Source organism: Manacus vitellinus, unplaced genomic scaffold (genome assembly GCF_001715985.3).
Source record: "Manacus vitellinus isolate BGI_N305 unplaced genomic scaffold, ASM171598v3 scaffold_6_pilon, whole genome shotgun sequence".
Taxonomy (NCBI): domain Eukaryota; kingdom Metazoa; phylum Chordata; class Aves; order Passeriformes; family Pipridae; genus Manacus; species Manacus vitellinus.
In genome coordinates this window covers 15,482,536-15,504,272 of record NW_021940750.1, presented here as the reverse complement: position 1 = coordinate 15,504,272, position 21,737 = coordinate 15,482,536, and the positions used below count along the sequence as shown (strand labels likewise).

The 21,737-nt window shown below is 38.1% G+C and overlaps 1 protein-coding gene across 2 annotated transcripts in view; it reads right to left on the bottom strand.

Annotated features, from left to right (window-relative positions):
* SCFD1 (sec1 family domain containing 1) overlaps window positions 1-21,057 on the bottom strand; it is a 49,892-nt gene extending 28,835 nt beyond the window's left edge. The window contains exons 1-14 of one of the 2 annotated variants that reach the window (XM_018082865.2): window positions 20,839-21,057; window positions 16,049-16,119; window positions 15,118-15,206; window positions 14,042-14,132; window positions 13,105-13,227; window positions 11,941-12,028; window positions 11,014-11,103; window positions 9,844-9,899; window positions 8,797-8,882; window positions 6,945-7,044; window positions 3,683-3,822; window positions 2,620-2,710; window positions 2,201-2,274; window positions 695-776 (exon numbers count right to left, since the gene is read on the bottom strand). In XM_018082865.2, coding sequence (XP_017938354.1) covers window positions 695-776; window positions 2,201-2,274; window positions 2,620-2,710; window positions 3,683-3,822; window positions 6,945-7,044; window positions 8,797-8,882; window positions 9,844-9,899; window positions 11,014-11,103; window positions 11,941-12,028; window positions 13,105-13,227; window positions 14,042-14,132; window positions 15,118-15,206; window positions 16,049-16,119; window positions 20,839-20,854 — 1,197 coding nt within the window. In that variant the 5' untranslated portion in view covers window positions 20,855-21,057. The remainder of the gene's footprint in view (window positions 1-694; window positions 777-2,200; window positions 2,275-2,619; window positions 2,711-3,682; window positions 3,823-6,944; window positions 7,045-8,796; window positions 8,883-9,843; window positions 9,900-11,013; window positions 11,104-11,940; window positions 12,029-13,104; window positions 13,228-14,041; window positions 14,133-15,117; window positions 15,207-16,048; window positions 16,120-20,838) is intronic. The other variant, XM_018082864.2, reaches the window with a different exon arrangement.
* Window positions 21,058-21,737: the final 680 nt, after the last annotated feature.

The following is a 21,737-nucleotide window of genomic DNA, read 5'->3' as shown; positions in this document are numbered from 1 at the left end:
TTTCCAAAAACAGAATTTCAGTGTTTCTGAAAGCCTCATCTATAATTTCTGTTCTCATACTGTGAAAACAGATCCATTTTCCAAGTTATCCTGGCAGTAACCATGTTCTTCACTTGATACTAAACACTCTGTGAGGTCTCTGACACAAGAGCAGCATAGTTAAACAGAAAAGAGAACAAGCATCCTTCTGAAGTGCTTAAATTATGCACAAGACATCTAACACAGACTCTGCTGGAAAGACCACTTCAGTAACTTGTGTCATAATTGCCACACCTCTAGATATTATTTTTGTTGGTGAGGAGTCAACAGTGCCCTTCTGATAAACAGATACAGAGCAGAAAATTGCTTAGACTGAAGTAATGACTTGCCATGACACATCTCTAAAATAAACAAAACATTTCCATCAGAAACTTATTTTAGAAAGATTTCAACCCACAACAGCAGTTGTGGTCACCATTAAAAAAAGACTGAGAGGATATTAGTAAATTCTGATAAGAATTGGTATGTCTTCATTTTCCATGCAGAGGAATTCAAAATTCATTCTCTGTCACCCTTCAACTCTGATGTTACACAGGAATTTCTGAAAAGGTAGCACAATTGAGAAGACTCACTTTCTTATCTTCACCAGCTCAAATATATTCCTCCAGTTAAGGAGCAGTACTAATAGAAAACTGAAGTTGGAGAGCAACCATACCTTTATGTGCTCCAAAACAGCTGTTGCAACATTTGTATGAAGATCAATGAGCCTCTTCTTTTCCAGAAGTTCTGGAAGAGAGCTGAAGAGATTAAATACAAACTAACCTGCTCATTTGCACTATTAGTTGAATTGTGTATTGTATACAGTAGGTACAAAAAGAATTATAGAATCATAGAACTTTCTGGGTTGGAAGGAATCTCTAAAGACTATTAAAATCTAAAATTATAGAACAGGATTGGAGCTAAGAAATCACAAAGTACAGAGGTAATGATTCTCATAACCATAACAGAATAACATAAAGACATAAGTCACACGTAATGTAGTCAACTAGGTTTTTGACCTTGACTAGCAAAAAATATACATAAAGGGTAATTCAATATTTCCACTGAAAGCTTGTGACCAACAACAGATACACGCCCTGCTAACCTAAACAAATAAGCTACTACATTTAGCTCATTTCTGGTACATATAGAAGTGTCAGTATCCGCCAAATAATAATACCTGTAAAAAAATCAAACTTTGTCAAATAATTATAAAATTATATTAAATAATAACATCTGTCAAATAAATACAGAACCTCTAGATATCCTGAAATTTGTCACAGGTGCTTCTGCATAGAACATAATTCTCTATGCAGGATTTGTGATTGAAATATTTTCTTTTGCGAAATGGGAAACAGAATGGTTAAATTTACTTTGTAGAAAAATTGTTACTTAAGGTGTTATGATCTACATGATTTCCACTGCTGGCACTTGGCAATCACATTTATAAAAGACTGCTTGGGATCTACACATTTTCAAATCCAAAAGCACTCTGGATACTCAGTGTCTTACTCAGTTTATAGGAAGCATGGAAATATCTGCTTGCTTTTTGGAAACTGTCTGATCCATCACACATCCTTTGTCATTCCAATCAAATCCTAGTTAGGCATAGCATACAAAACAACTTTCGAAACTCACTAAGAGACAACTAACTAATGCAGGCACACTGGATTTCACAGTACACTGGGCACATCACCCCATCTATCCTCACAATAATTACTGTTTCTTCTTCCTTCTGACTGGGTCTTAGTGAAAGGCAGCAAACTAAACATCTCCCTTCTCCAAGGCATCAGTGGAATGAAAAACAAATTTACAATGAGAAACAAGTCTAAATCTCAGACTTAAGCAGGAGAGTAAATTTCTCATGCAGAGTTGTTAATAACTATAATCTTGTAAACAGATGTTATAGTAACTACATGAATCAAAATGTAACTAATTACACACTGCGCAAAGCAAGAAGATACTTCAAGAAGTGGATTTCACTAACAATTTTCTTAATGAAAGAATGCAGAGCCATGTGTAGATGGCTCATACATATTGTGGAAGTTACATGTGCAAACACTTATCCTGCATTTAACTTTATCAGAGTTATAAAACATTTAAACTACACTGTTGAGCTGAACAGAAGAAATCAGAAATAGTTCCCAGTTAATTAAACAATAATGCATTATTGATCACTTACCTGACAGCTGAAGTTAGCTTAGCTGTATTATCTGAAAGCATACTTATTGCTCCTTCATCCTCCCCTTCTATACCCTGGGTTTTGAGGAAGGGTTTGGAAAGAGGAATAAACCAGTCATAATAAGTACAAATATCATGCATACAGAGTCAACACATTTAGAATCTATTTTCGCACAACGGGATTAATGTCTGGATAGCGTTTTTCAGTAAGTACGAAATTATATAACTGCAACGCCATTAAACACAAGAAATTGAGCCTTCTCATGAAATACGGTACTTCTAGTCCTACTTTTAGGATTGTATTATGCCTAAAATTCAGCATGCACTGGCAATTTTTGTGTGTGGGATGACAGGGTGTGCTAAGCATCTATAAAAGTCCTATAATGCTTTACATAGAGCACATACAGGTGATAAACTTACCATGATACTTTTGAGTCTTTTGACTTCATCTTCTTGGGCTCTGTAAGATTCCAGTTCTTGCTGAACAGACTCGGCTACCTCTGGAAAAGGACTAATGCAATACTCTGCATTAGGCTCAGTTAAATAACGAATTGAAACACTAGAACCAGACCAAACCTTTTTGGAAATAACAATACAGAAATCATGCACCAGTATCAAATCAGTGAAAATGACATCTCACTGTAGGTTTACTTTAACTTTCTAAGATAAATTCACTGTTTTCGATAATTTTATGTAATTTTGGTATGAACATTTTTGAGCTTTGTAACAAAAAGCTCATAAACAATTAACATGGGCAACAAATATTGACAATGATGTGGTTGGTTGACCCTGGTTTGAGCAGGTTGGGTCAAGCCACTCCTCTCAGTAGGACTGGGTGGGCAGAAAATAAGATGGAAAAAACCCCAAACTCATGGGTTGAGATATAGGCAGCTGAAAAAAATCAAAGACTATCTGTGAAAGCAAAGGAAAACAGAAGATTTGGTTCTCTACTTTCTACTGGCAGCGATGTCTGGCCACTTCCCAGGAAGAAAGGCTTCAGTAGGCAGAGTGGTTGCTCCAGAAGACAAACGTAAAAAAAAAAATCGAATGCCCTGCCCTTCCTCCTCCTTTCTCTTCGCTTTTATTGCTGAACAGACATCATATGTTACAGAATATCTCTTTGGTCAGTTTGGGTCGGCTTTCCTGACTATGTTCCCTCCCAAAATCTTGCCTATCCCCAGACTACTGGTGAGGGGTGATGTTGGAGAGACAGCCTTGATGCTGTGCCAGCACTGCTCAGCAGTAGCCATAACACTGGTGTGTTACCAACACCTTTCTAGCTACCAATGCAAAGCACAGCACTGTAAGGGCTGCTGTGCAGAAAATGAACTCCATCTCAGCCAGACCCAATACACCTTAAAAAACCCCTCCAAACTTATAAAATATTTTCAAATAAGCTTAAAAATAGAACTATCATAATATGAAGAATATTTAGAATTTGTTTTGACTAAATTATTATAAACTGCATACCTACACAGCTTACCTGCCTTTATGCTTTTGCCAGAATTTATCAGATGCAGTTAAATCATAGGACTTCTTATTTTTTTTCTTAGGTCTAGCACCTGCTGGAGAACTTTCCATTCCTATCGATTCTTCCAAGTTAACTCTATTCAAATGAAAATCCTAAAATAAAGAGGAATCTTATATAAATATTTGACAGTTTTTAATTATTTATTCAGTCTTTCATACTCAACCAATATCTTCTAGAATATTTTCTAAAAAAATATTAACACAGCTATTTATTAGAACTTCATAAGAGGGCAGAAAACAGTTTACTAGCTAACTAGATAATAACAACAGCCATATAAGAACTCCAAAAGTATTCACAGTTACTTAAAAATACACCCAACAAGCAATAAATATTAAGCAAAGACATTTGATTGTCTCATATGTGAGCAATCTCCTGACACTGAACTTCAGCTTTCTGCACAGAAAACATGTTATTTAGCAAAAACTGTGCTCTAATAACCATCCAAAACTAAAGCATAAAGGTGCCCGTGTTGCAGACAAAAAGTGTTTCTAAGGCTGAAGTTCACTTACACAAGGATAACTAATGTATCAAAGCTGCCAAGAAGCTCAGGACAACAGCAACAGCAATTATTTAGACTACTTAGCTACACGTTCACAGCTCTTTCCCTAATTTTTTTAAACACTAGTGAAATAGTGAATGCATCCTAAAGCAAAAGCTTGCAAAAAAGCTGCTGTTTCTCCATACAGTTTTTCTTCTTCCACAGATGCATGAACATAGAAATTTCAAAGGTGTCGTTTGCTTGGCAAACAATGATAAAGAGAATCAAATCTTCAGCTATACAGAATCAGTCATGAACCTTTTAGAACAGGTATTTTTTTCAGAAATAAAACCCCACTTTATTATGTTCATTAAAGTATACAGAAACAGATCACTGTAAGTGAAACTGTCAAATCAAATTTTAAAATTTTCCTAGTTGTCCCTTGGCAAGGACTTAAAATTAAATACTACAAATGATCCATGCCAGAATAGAAACAAAACTATCTAGAAGTAAAACTAGTAGAAGCAGCTACTCAAAGAAAACTCATACAGTCAATGAGCACAAACCTCATCTTACAAGATGTGTTTAATGTTTTAGGAATAGAAAAGTATTTTTCAAGTACACATATTCAATAAAAACTTGAAGGGAAAAAATTTATTTGATTGCAAATTTAGCTGTAGTTTTTAATGAAGATCTATGTTTTGGCTCAATTTAACTCACCAGTGACCTGAGTTTTCAAGTTAGTTTTTGCATTTACAAGAATTTCCGAAAATAATTCTTATTGATTAGTGTTCCTCCTCTTAACTCCCCATTTTGTCCTTATAAGGCTTTCTATCCATACCTCTCATTTTTCTGTACCCATTCCCGAAAGGTTTTTTTATTTAGAAATAGGAATCTCTTCTCATAAGCCTGTTTATGTGTAGAAACACCACGGTTATAAACTAAACAGATGCAACACTCAACTTTGTGCCTGGGTTAGCATACAGTTCAACACTGTACAGAATTCCTGGTCTATTGTAACTGAGACCTTATGTGAAAAACAATTTGTTTCAAAGTACAGCTCACATAACCAACATCTTAGTAACACTTTCACGGTTACAATTCATGGCCTCTTAAAATGCTACTGCAGTTTTTTCATGAAATATTATGCTCGGTGCATGAAGAGCCTGGCAAGCTTGCCTTTAAGGTGAATAACTTGACTGGTTTTTAAATTAAACTTTTGCCCTTGCCATGGAATCATAGACAACTTGGTTAGAATTTCACTAAACAAATTCATAATCCTATCCACTCAGTTAAAAATAAGATGCTACATCTAACAAGTTGTTCCAGAGAAACTACTGAAGCCTGATGCAGTACAGACAAATATCCAACAATCCTCGAATCATTCTTCTAGTGTTAGTCTGATACCCCAGCATATTTGTAGTACTAGTTGTCCTCAGTTTCCAGTATATGATCACTCTGCACCTTGATGCACTGAAGTCCTATCCCAACACATGCTTGAGGCCACCCAACACTACCTTCTCCACACGGCAGATGAGCTGGAGTCAAATAGATGGAGCTTCACATGGTTTTACTACTGAGCAAGTGAGCATTTGCTGATTAAATGATTAGCAGGTGACAAACTGAAATTAGCACAGACCTTGTGCAATAGCATTTACACCTGTAAAAATTGTAATTTGGGTTTCCATACCCTACTCTTTACTATTTTTAAAAGAAATCTGCAGAAATTCAGCACTTCTACTGACAAGTCTCTAGCCAGTTATTGGAGAAAACTCAGTGCAAACTGTTCTTTTCACATATGCCTTCCCTAAAGAAACTAGGCCAAAAATTCTCTATCCGTAAAAAGCACTCTTTAAGTTAAGAGAAAGGCACTTGTCAGAAGGAATTAATCACATAAAATAGAATTTACAAATGTCCTAAAACATCCCACTAGTGCTGAAATGTCTTCATTGTAGCAATGTAAGTTTCTGGACAGCACTCTGTGTATGACCATACAGTTCTGTGGGATGATCAGGGAACCAAACACCTTTCAAGTTCACAATCAACCCTGTATAAAAACACATATGTGCACGTGCATATTTCATGTATTCCTCTAACAGTCTCAAAAATAAACTCCAAATACTTCTCAAAGCAGATATTGAAATTATTTTCATGAGAAACTCTCAGTATAAAAAAGCCTCCAGATACTAATTATTCTTATTATTTTTTATTTACTCCATACCTACACACAAAATGCATAAATCTTAGGTAAGCAGTATTAGTTTTCATTCAAGTACATTTCTACTACTGGTATTACAAAATAAACTTGAGGAAATAAAGGCAGTTTAAGGCTATACGAATTTCAAAAAAATTATTTTAAAAATCTGTTTGAGATTCCTCCAGTGGGGTTATATACCCCTTAGCATCTCTGTATTGAACACTTACACCACCTTGTGGAGAAATACAGGAAAATATGTTTTTAGAAATTCAAACTAAAACCAAAATTGGTTAAAAAATACATTAAAAGGCCAGGATTGCTGAGTTATCTATCTTTTGAAGACATCAAGATTTCAACTTTTTAAGTATTTTAGAAATTATTCCTAAGTAAACCTTTTAGAGAAAATCTTCCAAGTGTTTTTTACTAAAATAACTTCCAAATAAAACAGACAAAACAGATTTGGATCAAGAGAGAATGTGGTATTAAGAACAAACTGAGTGAAAAAATAGTTTTGGTAAAAAAATCAGATTTATCCTTACCAGAACATCATGCACTAAAGCTTGGTATGTCCAAGTATGATGTAGAGGAGTTGCTAAATCTATGTTTCTGTCAACAAGGACTAATAGGGGCCTTTGGAAGCTGAAAAGATGACACTGTGTTAGTACTTCTTTAAACATGATTAAAACACCCCTGTAACATCCTGAGTGATATCAGCCACCTTCTACATTATATTTCAAATTAAAAGCAGAATTGCCTACTGCTGAGCTCCTCTAGCCTTCCCCAAAGTCACTGGGGCTGATCACTGCCAGAAATTCCAGGAATCAAATCTTAGTAATGATAAAAAGATTATTTTATTTTGTACTAAGTGAACCAACATATAAATATTGAACAGAAGTCAAAACACTGAACAGCAACTAGCCTTTTAGGTATTAACTGATACATCTTTTGTGTGGATACACATTTGAGTTCCAAACAATTGTCTGAGTGGGTAATATTCGACCTTAATCCCCATTATGAACCTCAAATATAAAATCTCTCTTCCAAGAACTTTTAATTTCATTTTTCTCTTTGCTTGGACATAAAGTCTGTGAAAAAAAAAATTATGAACTTCTGAGATGCACTGTAGTAATTCTATCAATACTCAATTTTGTGATAAAAGAATGCATTCATGCCTAAAGGTCTTGGGTTATGGCTACATGAAAAATCTATAGCAAAGACAGGAAGACTGTGAACTGACAGAAAATTATTACCACCATTTCCCTCAAGCACATTATCCCTACAGTAAACATGCCAACTGAAGTATATTTGCACATAGTAAAAGCATGTAAATTCCTTGCAGTAAGTATTTTCACTTTAATACATAATCTCAAGAACCTTAGTCACCTTAATGATTCTGAAAACCAAACTAAAGACCTGAAGCCATTTAATTGGTTGAAGTTTCCAGTGTTTCCCTTTCCTTGCATTTTAATTTTGTGGGTAATGATGCTATAGTATCAGGAAAACAGCCACTGAAGGAAAAGCAGTGGTTACAATTCAGTTCCCATGAAAATGAGGGAAATGGTATTTCACAACTATTCTCCCTCCTTTCATTCCGTTTTGCCGCCCTTGATTTTTTTGTGCCTTTTATCCAAATTCTGCTCTTAATTTGATATAAAAGACTGTTTTATATCCAGTTAGGTTATAACAGTTTCCTTCAGCTACAGTCTTGCCAATACATGTCTCACCTTTTCATGCACAGTATAAACTCCCATAATACACTTTCCTAAGGCAGCCTGTGGAATATTCAACTATCTGGGGACAACAGTACAGAGGGACGCTACTGAGAACACATTATCAGATGCAGGCAAGCATCCACAAAGGATTCAAATGGTCATGACTTAACAGACCTTAACCATCTAATTATCCAAGTGGTCATCCTGAAGCAGTTCTCCTCTGGTGTATATAGGGATCAGCTGAGAAACACTTGCTTTTGACATAACTACAACTGGTAACAGTGTGCACAAATAAGAAAATGGGTCTTTCTTGCTTTTAATGGACTAAAGGTTGCTAACAGATATGTTCAGACATTCAAGTGCGTATCATAGTCCTGCAAACAGTGTATTTGTATAAGCTTGGTTTAGAGAGGGAACAAAATTAACTGGTTCATTAGATTATTTTTGACTTACTGCCCTAGGACCGTACACTTATTAGCTATAAAAGTTTTAAAATGGGTTATGCTAAAACTGAAAACTGAAGACTGAAAAACTCCTTTAAGAGTATATAAATTGTTTTAATATTGAAACAAATTCTAATAAATACAATTTTCAGTACAGTGGTGACTTATCCTAATGAGATATTTCAGACAACTGAAATATGAAAAATAAAGATACATAGTTATTACTAACACAATACCTGAACTGCCCAGCTCCAAGTGTGTCGCCTGTAAAAAGACTGTTTCTGGCATCTCTTAGATTCTCTCTGAGCTTCTTATCCAATTTCTGAGGAGAGGAAAAAACAAAACCACTTTTAACAAAACAGTCGTTTCCTAACCTCTTTATCTGATCAACACTAAAAGATTTATTGTGCCCTTTTTGTAGTTTATAAAAGTCTTAGCTGCAGGAAGACCAGGTCCACTGCACATGGGAAAGAAATCAATCTTAATTCTATTTTCTCCCTCCAGCATTTATATTTATATCCAGGACCACACTGAAGATATTTCCTTTATGTCCACTAATCTCTTCCCAGACAATCAGCACAGTTACCTTTCCCTAAACAGGCAAACAGAAGATACCAGCAGGAGGCACCAAGAGGCAGAACCAGCAAATTGGGCTGTCAGATACTGCCACACAAGTGTATCATAAAAAAAGAGATTATCCTCAATATGAATGCATGCACACTGAATGCTTAGGTTTAATCAGTATCATGGCTTCACTGACAAAGAAGATGTGAAGAAGACGGAAGAAATGAAGCACAGCGACCCCTAATGAAGACAGTGCTGTAGATACTGTTCATTGTGATTTAGTTTGGTCATTTCATCCCTATTTGATGATCAAGTTCAATGTCAGCTTAGTTTGTCTTGTACTTATGGGATTTCCCAGTAAGATAGACAAAAATTTCTTGCTAAGACACACAGAAAAACACAAGGCCAGACAGCCACTTTTTAAACTGTGTAGATGTATCTTAATCATAATGTCAGAAAATCTTGATAAACTCTAGATTAGGATTGATTATTTATATTTAAGTTTCCAATCATCTCATTCCATAGCTCCCAATTTCTACAGAAGAGTTCCATGGAATTGAAAGCAGAAAGGAAAATGGACGTATCTCCTTTCCAGTTTTACTTCCTTCATAAGGAAAAGGATACAATAACACTAGATCTCTGTCTAGTACTGAGAAAACTAAACATGGCATTAGGAAAGTTTTAAATCAATGATAGGTGTTTAGAAAAACAGTTCTTACCACTGCCACCATTTCAGCTGCAGTTCCTCTTGAGCATCTGATTATAGGAATAGCGCCTAATAAAAGATATATTGACTTCTACGTGCATTATAATTTTCAGATTATAAATCAGTATACTTTTCATAAACAAATTTCACTAACATTCTGAGATGAATACAAACTTGCTTCAAATTCTTCTCTTGCAGTCTTTATGAAACAAATACTATATAGAAATACTAAAGTTTTACAAAAGTAAGTGAATACCTCATACAAGACAACGAGAAATATAGTGCGCACTAGAAAGACAGCTATTGTATTGTGGAGGGGACAAACTATCTCACAAAGAAGCATTAAAAGTTATTTTCAAAAGGTCAGAAGTCCCCTGAAAACAATAGGAAGTATATCACCACCACCACAATATATCCATCACTGCAGGGTAATGCTATTTTCAAAAGCACATTTTCCATTGGCTTTCAGGTTTCAAAATATTTAGCTACTGTTTCTCACTTACCTATACAAATATGAAAATTCCAAAACCATAGTTTAAGTGACTGAGTAAAAGACATTCAATTTGTATCACACTAACACTTGAAAGAACTGAACAGGTCCAAGAGAATCTCTACTGAACACACTGCCCCACAGCAATCCCCAGCTCCCCTTGTAGGAAAGCTATCTCAGACTGACCAAATTCAGTTAGAACTTAGATTAAACATCATCACTATGAAAAATGTATGAGCTAAGTATCAAGAAAACTCACAATAAAATAAGTAAAATTAATGCACCTTCCTATTCCTTGAGTATTTCAGTTAGATTTTTGCAGGGTTTGTGTGAGTTTTTTTCTTCTATTTCTTTGAGTTTGGTTTCTTTTGAGTGCTACAAGTCCAAACTCAAAGCACTACTACCTTTATTGCAAACTAGGATCTTGTAAAAACAGTAATCCCAAATCTTTGCATTTTAATATTCTTCTCCCATTGATACCGAAGACTAAGACTCAACTTCCATGAAGGGACAGCCTTTACTGGACTTTGCAGTGATATAAAGCAATGATTTGAGCAAGATCATTATCCCACCCTGTGAATTATTGAGATTTTGGTCACAGATTTAATTCTGCCTTTAATTTTCTATATTAAATCACTAAACTTCTGGTTGTCTCATTGAATATGGAAAATATGCTAGAATTTGGAAACTTACCAAGTGTAACAAAAAAACAGAAGAGACTATCAACAATAGTGTCCATTATCGTTTCCATTTCTGTGTCTGTTATATCTGGTCGGTTAATGGCTAAAATAGCAAGGGAAAGAGTTAAGAATAGGGTTAAGCAAGGTTATGCCACTTTCATACAGAGAAAACAATCCTTTTCTTACCTGAGAGCTGTTAATAGTCAACAGCTTTGGTTGCAGAAGAGATTAAATCATGAAATGCCCCTCTTAGCACATATACTAGTTTCTGCTCCCTTTTTTTGGAAAAAAATTGGGAGAAAATTATTGCTTACTGTCTGAGGTCGAACACTACATAATTGTTTCCAACTCTCTCTGACTGCATACTTTAACTTTTGGATTGTATCAGTACTACATTACTAAATACTTCCTAGGAAACCACATGTTATGGAAGAGAAATGGCCATCCACTTGGAAAACATTTTTCAGGAAAAAAATCCTCAAAAAATTACCTGTGCAATTTAAAAAGAATTATAGTATGCAGTTATCTATATTTAAAAATTCTAAATTCCACCTCTTGTAATGGAGATTCTTTTTTTTTTGCAACAAATTTACTGTCAGTCTCTAGATTAGGGATTATTATCAAGTTATAAAACATTTCATATGACAGATAAGAGAGATTTCCCTCATACATTTAGGTCAGAAGAGGAGACACGTAGCAACATTTCTCTTAAATAACTAACACTGACAAGAATATAATAGCCAACAGGAAACATCAAACCAAATCTTATCACAGATCTCAAGTCAAGCACTATCTCAGGATTCATGCCATAAATTCCACCCTTGTTTGCTTTATTTTACCTTTAAAATTTCTCACATAATTTCCTGTCTTTTCCTCTTTCTTCAAAAATAAATTTCAAATTCAGACATTCTGGTAAAATTTTTATATAAATTTTACTTACCACGATATGAAACAAGTTCTTTGTTTTGGTTACACAATACAAACATGTCATCTTCTAAAGTAATAAAATTAAGATATTGATCAAACACCTAGAAATTAAGGAATAATGGTCAGAATAGTCCAGAGTGAAGCATAAAAAACCTATCTGTGATTTACTGCTACCTGATCTTGAACATTTCACAGAAATGCCTATTCAAAGAAAGAAATGCAAGATATAATTTATTAATTAAAAAGCCTGTGTAAGGATTGAGTGATTAATACAAAATATTAGAGCACTGAAAAGTGCCAGAACAGTTCAATTGTTTCTGTGGACAAATTTTTAGTAGCCAAATATCACTAAAAAACACGTATGGAGGACATTTCAATATTATAGGACCATTTTTTGTGAACATGAAGGACTACAACATAAGCAGCACGAAGCTCTCGGGCAGGAGAAAGGGAAGAGGGCACTATCTGAAAAATACAACATTACAGCTGATGAATTCTAACTTTTCTGTAACATACCCATACATTCAGGAAAAAAATTAAATCTCTCTATGGAATAAATTACTCATGGGATATCACACCGGAAAAACAGATTTAAGGAAGTTAGTTTACACTGCTACACCAACTTACTCCTGCTGAGGATCTAAGGCCTAAACAACACAAGTAGAGTTCATTTCATTTCACAACAGATTCTTTGTCTCATGCCAGTAGTACTAACTGGAGTGAGAAAAAGCAAATATATTTAATTATATATGAAAATAATAACTTAATTTACAGGTTTTGGTACAGGCATCCAACAAAAGAGTAAATACCTAACACCTGCCTTTAACTCAGAAAGGTATGGGAGTGTACTCATAAGAGTGTGTATGTATGAAATATTATTTAAAATGACAACTGCACTCATACTGTTCTTTTTGTGTACTTAGGAGTTAAAACCTCACCTCAACATATATGCACTGAAGGCACTCTGTTAGCTGATGAGATCAGGAATACTCTGAAACCTCTTATCATTTAGCACAAAAGTCTTGCAGCACTTGGACTTTTGACTAAGCTGAAGTATGGTACTAAGCTACATTAATGAGATGACTGTAGATTCCCTTTTTTCCCCAGGATGCCTGACAGTAAGAATGCAATAACACCTGAAATGGTGTTAACATTAGGGACTGGGAGACTTTCTTACCTTAGCCACTTGAGTTACTGCATTAGCACCTATAGCAGCATTTGCAATATCTTCCAGTTTACTTCTTGAAATGGCAGAAATAAAGTTTAAATAATAAGATTCATAAAGCTGGTTTCGAAGATCCTAAAAAAAAAAAGGAAAAACACAACCCTTTTCCTGAAAAAGTACTAATATATTTCTGACTAATTAAAAAAAATCCATACTTTTACTATGTGGTGTTACAATTATCCACAGTCAAACTGAATTTTCAGAAGTGCTTGGCTGTCTGTTCATACAGCTCTGCACAGTGTTTTGATTACATATCCAGATATAAACAACCTAACTTAGAACTGCAAAAAAACAGGAAATGAAATTTAATCTAAAAGACAGTAATCACTATTCCACACCTTACTGCTGACCAAAATTACCCTTTGCTCTTTTTTTAACTTTGGCAAAGATATCAACCTTCCATCTCCTCCCAGAGAACGTAAAAAACTGAGATTAGTCTAACCCAAGCCTCCTGCTCAAAGCAGCGTCAAACAGTACAGGTGGCTCAGAATTGTGTCCAGTCAGGTTTAGAACATCTCCAAGGATGGAGACTCCACAGACTCTCCAGGCAATCTGTTCCAGTGTTTGTCTACACTCATTAAAACAGCTTTTTCTTATGTTTAAATGGAATGTTTGTACCCACTGTCTCTTGTCTTTTCACTCCCTACACTCTCTCTCTGAAACACATAAGACATATTTACCCTTCTATTTTCTGGGAAATTGAAGTTTTGCACGTAAACATTTCGGGTAATATTTTTATGACAAATATGTGCTTACGTGTGGAAAATGTCAGCAAAGGTGTTTAGACACACACAAGAACTATATATAGAACAGTCACACTCCAGTGACTGCACAATTACTTAACACACTGTTGTGCCCACTCATCTGAAACATTAAGCATGCAAGTTACCTGGCACATTCTGTCAATATTTTCTTCTGTTGGCATTACAAAGTAAACAGCTGGAACATCTGGAATAGCGTCCCGATCTGAATGCAAAAGCCTGATAGGAACAAAAAATCCATCTTTAATGTGTTGCTTCTCTGATATGTGTAAAATTAAAAAAGTTAAAGAAATTTTTTATTTGTACAGATAAATGTAATTTTCTACAATGTTGTCCTATATTTAGCTATATTTTTAGCAAGAATGAGACACGAAAAGAAAAGCAAAAAATCACAGTTGTATAATTTTTGGCTGAATATATTAATAGATGTCTCCGAAGTTTATTCAAAGCTTGAGAAAAGGCTTTAGAAATCTTCAAAAATAGATTATCCATTCAGAGGAAGCTAAAATACTGCATCCACAAAGTTCACATGCAAACTGTTGACATGATAAAAAACCCCTGCATATCTCATTCTATTAAACTTGCCTTTCCTGCTTAAAGGTAAGGTTCTTAGATGTTTTTCTCACATATCTGCTAATGTGTTAACATGTTAAACTGTGTTTCTATTTCTAGTCTTCACTTAGCAAAAGTTTATCAAATTTTGAAAAAATAAATGTATCTTCAAAGTTTCTTCATGATTATTACCACAGTTAAGGAATGACAATGAGCTAAGTAAATGTAATCTGGGGAAAGAGAAATGGGAAATGTCTTAAAATAATACTTAAAGATTCCATATGTTTGACAGCAGACAATTAAATTCTATGTGTAAAAAGACAAGCAGAAAACATACACAGTCCCATGAAACAGCTTGTGTCAATATAATTTTAACATATATGATTACAGAGGCATTTGTAAAGACAGATTCCAAAAGAATACCTCTTGGGTAATTTTTGAACAGGGGCCTCCTGTACTTAGCAAGAAATTCTACTGAACAGTGTTTGGAACTCTCTCTCCACTCCCTGATTCTGAATAATGCCATCAGATTTTAGGAACAAGTCAGGATATAAACTTTAGTAGCTATTTTTCACTATTTTGTTCATGATTTGCAGCAATATTAAAAAAAGTTCTCTTCAGCAAAAAATCAAAATTTTTAAAAAACACTTACAGATGCAAAGTGATCCCCATATCTCTCAGCTCTTTCACTGACAGCAAAGGTGAGATTATATCTTGGCCAAATCTGTCATAAATGAGAACCTGAAATAGATACACATCATCTTAAAAAGTGCTGTAAAAAGTGGATACTGGAGAATATAGGATACAGTGGATGCAGCAACTCAGGTTTAGGAAACTACTACCCTAACGTGAAAAGTGCTTAAACATCTACCAATTTAAAATAAATCATTAATTTGTCATGGACTTCCATTTGTGCTTATGAATAAATAAAATATAAAAAAAAACAAAAAGAAACTCAGTCAAAAAAAGGGGGAAAAAGAACCATCACGTCTATCTTCTGCAAACTGTCTTGACAAACAAGTCTGCTGTCAGAAATTTGTTATTGTATGTGCAGAGTTTTTCTGACTGCATTTGGGGGAAAACAGTAGGAGATGCAGAGAGGAATTAGTGAAAAAAGACAACAGATGAAGAGACAGAATATATGCTTTGTAGTAGCAACATCTCATGAACTACAAGTTACATTTTAAAGGTAATAAAGGTAGCTCAGCTTGTTCAAGGCTAACAATAGTTCTTCCCTTTGTATGGGCTTCTTTCTGACTTTGAGTTTACCTATAAGGTATCATGCAAGCTTCTGCCAATGGTATGAATGAGATCTAAGTATATTTCAAAAATATCCTCCTCAGTTACTCAGTAAAATATTGCCTAAAGAATCAGTTAGTCATTTAGTCCTTCAGTCATCAAGCAAACAACATCTGAATTTTTCTCAGCAGTTCTGATAATCAATTCCGTATATTTATAATACAGGAAAAAATATTTTGTACAAGTTAACATAGGGAAGATGAACTTGAGTTAGTAAAAATTCGCAAATCTGAACTTTTCTGAACACTAAAAGATTCTCATATTCCTGTTCAAATAGTTCTTACCTTCCACACTGGTTCTCCTGTGCTGTTTTTAACAGGAGGGACATTGAAGTTCAGCATACGTTTCAAAGCCACTGGAAAACAAAGCCAAATTACTCTCTTTACATTTCAACAACAGTGATTAAACACATTAGCAGTGTTTCATTAAACATTTCATTTGAGAGGAAAACCATCATAAAATATAAAGGCAACAAATCAAATTTTCATTACTTTTATACAGCTTTGACTGACAAGTGGCTTATGTCAGATAGAATTTATGGGGTCCAGAAGACACTGGAAAAGGAAAATAAGCAAGTTCCAAAACATTAACTCTTCTTAGTTATACAGGCTATATGACATGGTTTGTGTTAAAATAAGTCCAGTACCTTCCTTAAGGTGCATTCTAGACATGAGGAACTAGTTTGCTTTATTCCCTGATCTGCTTTTCCTACTCCACTGGAACAACACTATACACACAAACAAAAAATACCTTTATGCCTGACTAAAACTAATACACATTTTAAAACATTTTGAGAAGTCATAAGAGGAAATTGCTGCTTTAAGGGGTACAAAAACATCCTTAATTTGCAGCAGGAAAACTCTTTGAAACAGGAATGAACTTTCATGTAACTTGCCATTCAACACAGAAACCAAAGCAGATTCCTTCACCTACTGCTAATGTATAAATCTATTAAGTAATGAGTTCTTCCTCAGTTACCTGATTAAACAACACACTGTGTGCTGCTCTCCCATCTTTGACTAACAGCAAAGGACTATTTGCATCATTATAAATTAGTGGCTATTCTCTTCAAACTCATAACCAAAATCATCACAAGGTTTTGCAAAGAGGAAAATCAGAGCAATGTATATCACTTTGCTCATAAACAGAAAGCAGTAGAAACAGTTAACTTCTGACTCTGGCTGAATGAAGCCTGTGAGCATACTCAGTGCAGTTCCCTGGGATTTACAGTATCACAGGACGGGTCAGGCAGGAGAGGACTTTGAGAAACCTCCAGTGCAACCTACTGCTCAAGCAGGGTCATCTGTGAGGCTAGGCCAGGCTGCTCAGGGCTTTATCCAGTCAAGTCTCGAGGGGCGGATATCCTACAACCACACTGTGCAACCTGTGGCACTGACTGTCCTTGTGGGGAAAAAGTTTTTCCTTATATCCAGTTTGAACATCTCATTTATGTTATGTAGTTTATGCCAGTTGTCCCTCACCCTATTGCCATACACCAGTTCAAAGGAGCCTGGCTCCACCTTCTCAGTGCTGCCCATAGGTATTGGGGAGCTGCTGTTTGGTCACCCCTGAAGCCACCTTTCCTTCAGGCAGAACTAGCCCTACTGCTACAGCCTCGTCTCACTGCTCAAGCCCCTGATAACCCTGGTAGTCCCCACTGACTCCCTCCAACTGTTGGATGGCTTTCCTGCACTGTAGCCACAAACTGGATGCAGCATCTAGACACTGTTTCCTGGGGCTGGGCAGGGGAAATAATCACTCCCCTCCATCTACTGGCTGTGCTCCTGTGAACATGGCCCAGGATGCTGCTATGCAGGGGCTCACTCACTGTGGGCTCACGTTCAGCTCGCCATCCACTGAGACCCCTTGCAGGCAGCTGCTCTCCACCAATCAGTCTGGCAATCCCAGACTGCTCTCTAGTCTGACAAAACACTGTTGCCTGTATGTTGCAAGGGGTTCTTCCTTTCTAGGTGCAGGAATTTACATTTGTCATTGTTAAATTCCAAAAGATCTCTGCTGGTCTATTCCTCTTGCCCATATAGGTGCCTCTGAGTCGCAGCTCTGCCCTCAAGTAGAACAGGCTCCCCTAGTTTGCTGTCACTTGCACACTTAATCAGAGTACGCTCTGACACTTCCTCCAGGTGACCAATAAGAGATTTGAAACAGGAGAGGTCACAGAATATGCTCATGCGGTGCTCCAGTTGTTACCAGCCTCTAGGTACATTATGTTTGATTAATCACAACCCTCTGAGCCTGATCATCCAGCCTTTTTGCTTTATGTATCTAGTTGCTCATCCATTCAGTCTGTAACATCCTAACCTGGATACAAGAACACAACATCAAAAGCCTTGCTGACGTCAAGGTAAATGACACACTACTGTCCCACTGCCTACAAGTCCAGTCATTTTCTTGCTGAAGGCAATTAGGTTGGTCAGACATGATTTACCATACATAGATCCACACCCGCCTTTTCCTTCATGTGATGAGAAGTATTTTCCAATAGGACTCACTCCATGATTGACTCCAAAGTGACACAAAGGCTGGAAGATCGTTGCTGAAGACTGAGGCAAAGGCAGCATTGTGTTCCTCAGCCTTATCTGTGCCTATCACCACTAAATGACCAGGTCTATTTAGCAATGAGCCAACGTTTCTTCTTATTCACATTTTTGCTACTAATGTTGCAGCAGAAGCACTTCTCATTTCTCTAGACATTAGCTGCACCGTTCAACTTCACTTGAACTTCGGCTTTCCTAACACTATCTATTCACATCCAGGCAATGTTTCCGAATTTCTCTTTCGCAGCCTGTCCCTGCTTCCTCCTGGGTACTGTCCTTTCAAATCACATTACTAGCAGTGCAACGTGACTGTGGGAAAATCCAACTCAGCAGTGAGTGCTGAGTCTCCCTGGAAACCAGCATTCCACTTCCTTCATACTTTTTTATTTTCTTCTTTTTTAAACACCAGTGGAGCAGTCCTGAAAGTTGATTACAGAATGCTCCTGGATTCTTTGGTCCCTCGCCACTGGTGACATCTTCAGCCATTATGAGCAATTTTTTTAAAGCTCTACGGTTATGTATTTTGGTACTACTGGAGCTGAAACAGCTGCTTTGCAGTTTATCATCTAAAGTAAAACTTAGCATAAGCTCTCTGTGAAGGAAGACGGTAATCAGACTAGTTATGTGCTGTGACAATCAAGATAAACATTCAGCAAGTCTCTGAGTTTCTTTTTTTGTACTGATATTGCCATTTCATTTACTTTTATGCTGAATGTTCCCTGGGGCAAGGATCATACTTTTACTGTGCTTGCACAATGATATGCTTTGACTGGTTATGAACCAGGATAAAGGTCACAACAGATGGTGTACATACGTGGTAATACAAACACTAAATGATAATAAATCTTTCCCTTTTTCCATGTATCTTTTAGTTCCTGAATCTATCTCCTTGCAAAAGACACAAGAGAAGACAATACAGGTTCAGTGGTAAAGGCTGACTGAAATAATCAAGTAACAGTTGTCAGCAAATGGACAGGGGGACTGAGTGTCCCCTCAGCAGGTTTGCCAATGACATCAAGCTGCGTGACGAGGTCACAGAATCACAGAATTATTTAGGTTGGAAAAGACCCCTGAGACCATCAAGTCCAACTGCTGACTGATCGCCACCTTGTCAACTAAACCATGGCACAATTGCCACGTCCAGTTGTTTCTTGAACACCTGCAGGGATGGTAACTTCACCATCTCCCTGGGCAGTCATTCCAATGTTTAACAATCCACTCCGTGAAGAAATTCCTCCTCAATAAGCTGGAGTGAAGGGATGCCATTTAGAGGGACCTTGACAGGCCTGAGAGGTGGGACTGTGCAAACCTCATGAAGTTCAACAAGGTCAAGTGCAAGGTCCCGCAGTTAGGTTGGGGCAATCCCAAGCACAAATACAGGCTGGGCAGAGAATGGATTTAGAGCAACCCTGAGCAGAAGGACCTGGGGGTGTTGGTGGATGAGCTGGCGATGTGCACTTGCAGCCCAGAAAGCCAACTGTATCCTGGGCTGCATCACAAGCAGCGTGGCCAGCAGGGCAAGAGAAGGGATTCTGCCCTTCTGCTCTGGTGAGACCCCACCTGGAACACTGCATCCAGCTCTGGATGTGGACCTGTTGAATTAAGTCCAGAAAAGATCCAGCAAAATGATCTGGACACTGGAATACCTTTTCTAAGAACACAGGCAGAGGGAGCTGGGTTTGTTCAGCCTGGAGAAGGCTTTGGGGAGACCTTACAGCAGCCTTCCAGTACCTAAGGCAGGTTAGAACAATGCTGGAGAGGGACTTTTCACAAGGGCTTGTAGTGATAGGACAAGGGGGAATGGCCTTAAACTGAAAGAGAGTAGGTTTAGATTAAATATAAGGTAGAAAGTCTTCCTTATGAGGATGGTGAGGCACTAGAACTGGTTATTCAGAGAAGATGTGGATGCCCCATCCCTTGGAAGTGTTCAAGGCCAGGTTGGATGGGGCTTTGAGTAGGTGTCCCTGCCGAGAGAGGGAAGAGGTTGGAACTAGATGATCCTTAACCCAACCCACTCCATGAACATGGTGAAGCACAATAGAAAAGAATAAAGCTGTACAGAACATGAGCACAAAGAAATGGGCTTTATTAGACAGGTAGAAAAGAGAAGAAAAGCAAAAGATTGGAAAGGAACATCAAGTAGCACTGTCAATGGCAGATGGACATAGGAATGAGATTGCAGAAAGGACTCCTGGTACAAAAAGATGGAGCATACTAGTCAATACTTGAGGCACACACAGAGACTGACTATTTTAGTCAGATGATTTTAAACATTTCATGCTAAATAAATGCATCCAGAATCGTCTATACAACCAAAGATACCGCAGTTGTCAATGAGAAAGTGACAGGATTACAGCTCAAACTACTTTCAACTTTGGCAAGCAAGGGAAGTAGACAGGACTATGGAGTCGACATCCTCTATGCTTTAGGAGTATATTCAAGGCTCTACAGAGATTAAAGAGTCAATTAAGGACTCAGCAATCTGTAAGAAGGGACTGAATAACAAACACTTTACTCACAGAAAACCTGCATCATTAGTTGTTAATCTCGTGTTCTCAATTTCTTGACAGTCAGTACGTAGTATTGTCTTAACACGAGCATCACAACAGCAGCCTTATTTAACGCTATTTCCCGTTGATCCTTCTCACGGGTAGGAGGAAACCAAGACGGAGGGTGCGCGTCCATGGTCGCGGGAGAAGACACCGTTCCCGTCCCGGGCCCGCTCAAGTTCCTCCCCGGGGGCGCCTTCCACACCCCGGCGGCACCTACGGCCGGGGCCCGGGGGCCACAGCGGGGCCGGGGCTCCTCGGCGAAAGCCGCAGCCCGAGGCCCCCGAGTAGAGGCGGGCGGAGCGGCGGCCCCAGCTGCCTGCCGAAGCAGAGGGCGGTGGAGGGGCGCCACCCCCTTGCCGGGAGACCCAAGCCAGGAGAGAGGGTGCGAATCCCCGGCGGAGGCGAGGCGACGCCCACAGCCCCCCCGCAGGGAAGCAGGGGCGCCCCCGGCGGCCAGCGTGCGGCTGACCCGGCTCCCTCCCTTGCCCCGAGCCCCGGGAAGGCGCCGCACGGCGAGGACGGCGGGCCGGCGCTCACTGTTCTGCTTGTCCCGATACCGGCCGCCATCTTCCCGCCCGCCGTCCCGCCCCGCCCGCCCGCCGCCCGCCGCCTGCGCAGCCGCCGGGACACGTGGCGGCCCCTGCCCGGGGGGGCCCGGCCCGGCCGCGCCTCCGGCCCCGCCAGGTGCGCGGGGAGCGGCCGTGCGGGAACCGCTGCTCACGGTCCGGCAGCGGGGCTGTGCTTTAGCCCGGCTGACTACGGCATCTTCCACCTTTCCCCACCCCCGAGCAAAAAGCCGCAGGAGCAGTGTTTGCTCTCTCACTGAAGCTTCACGGAGGGAACTGAAACAGCTCGGATGCAAGCAG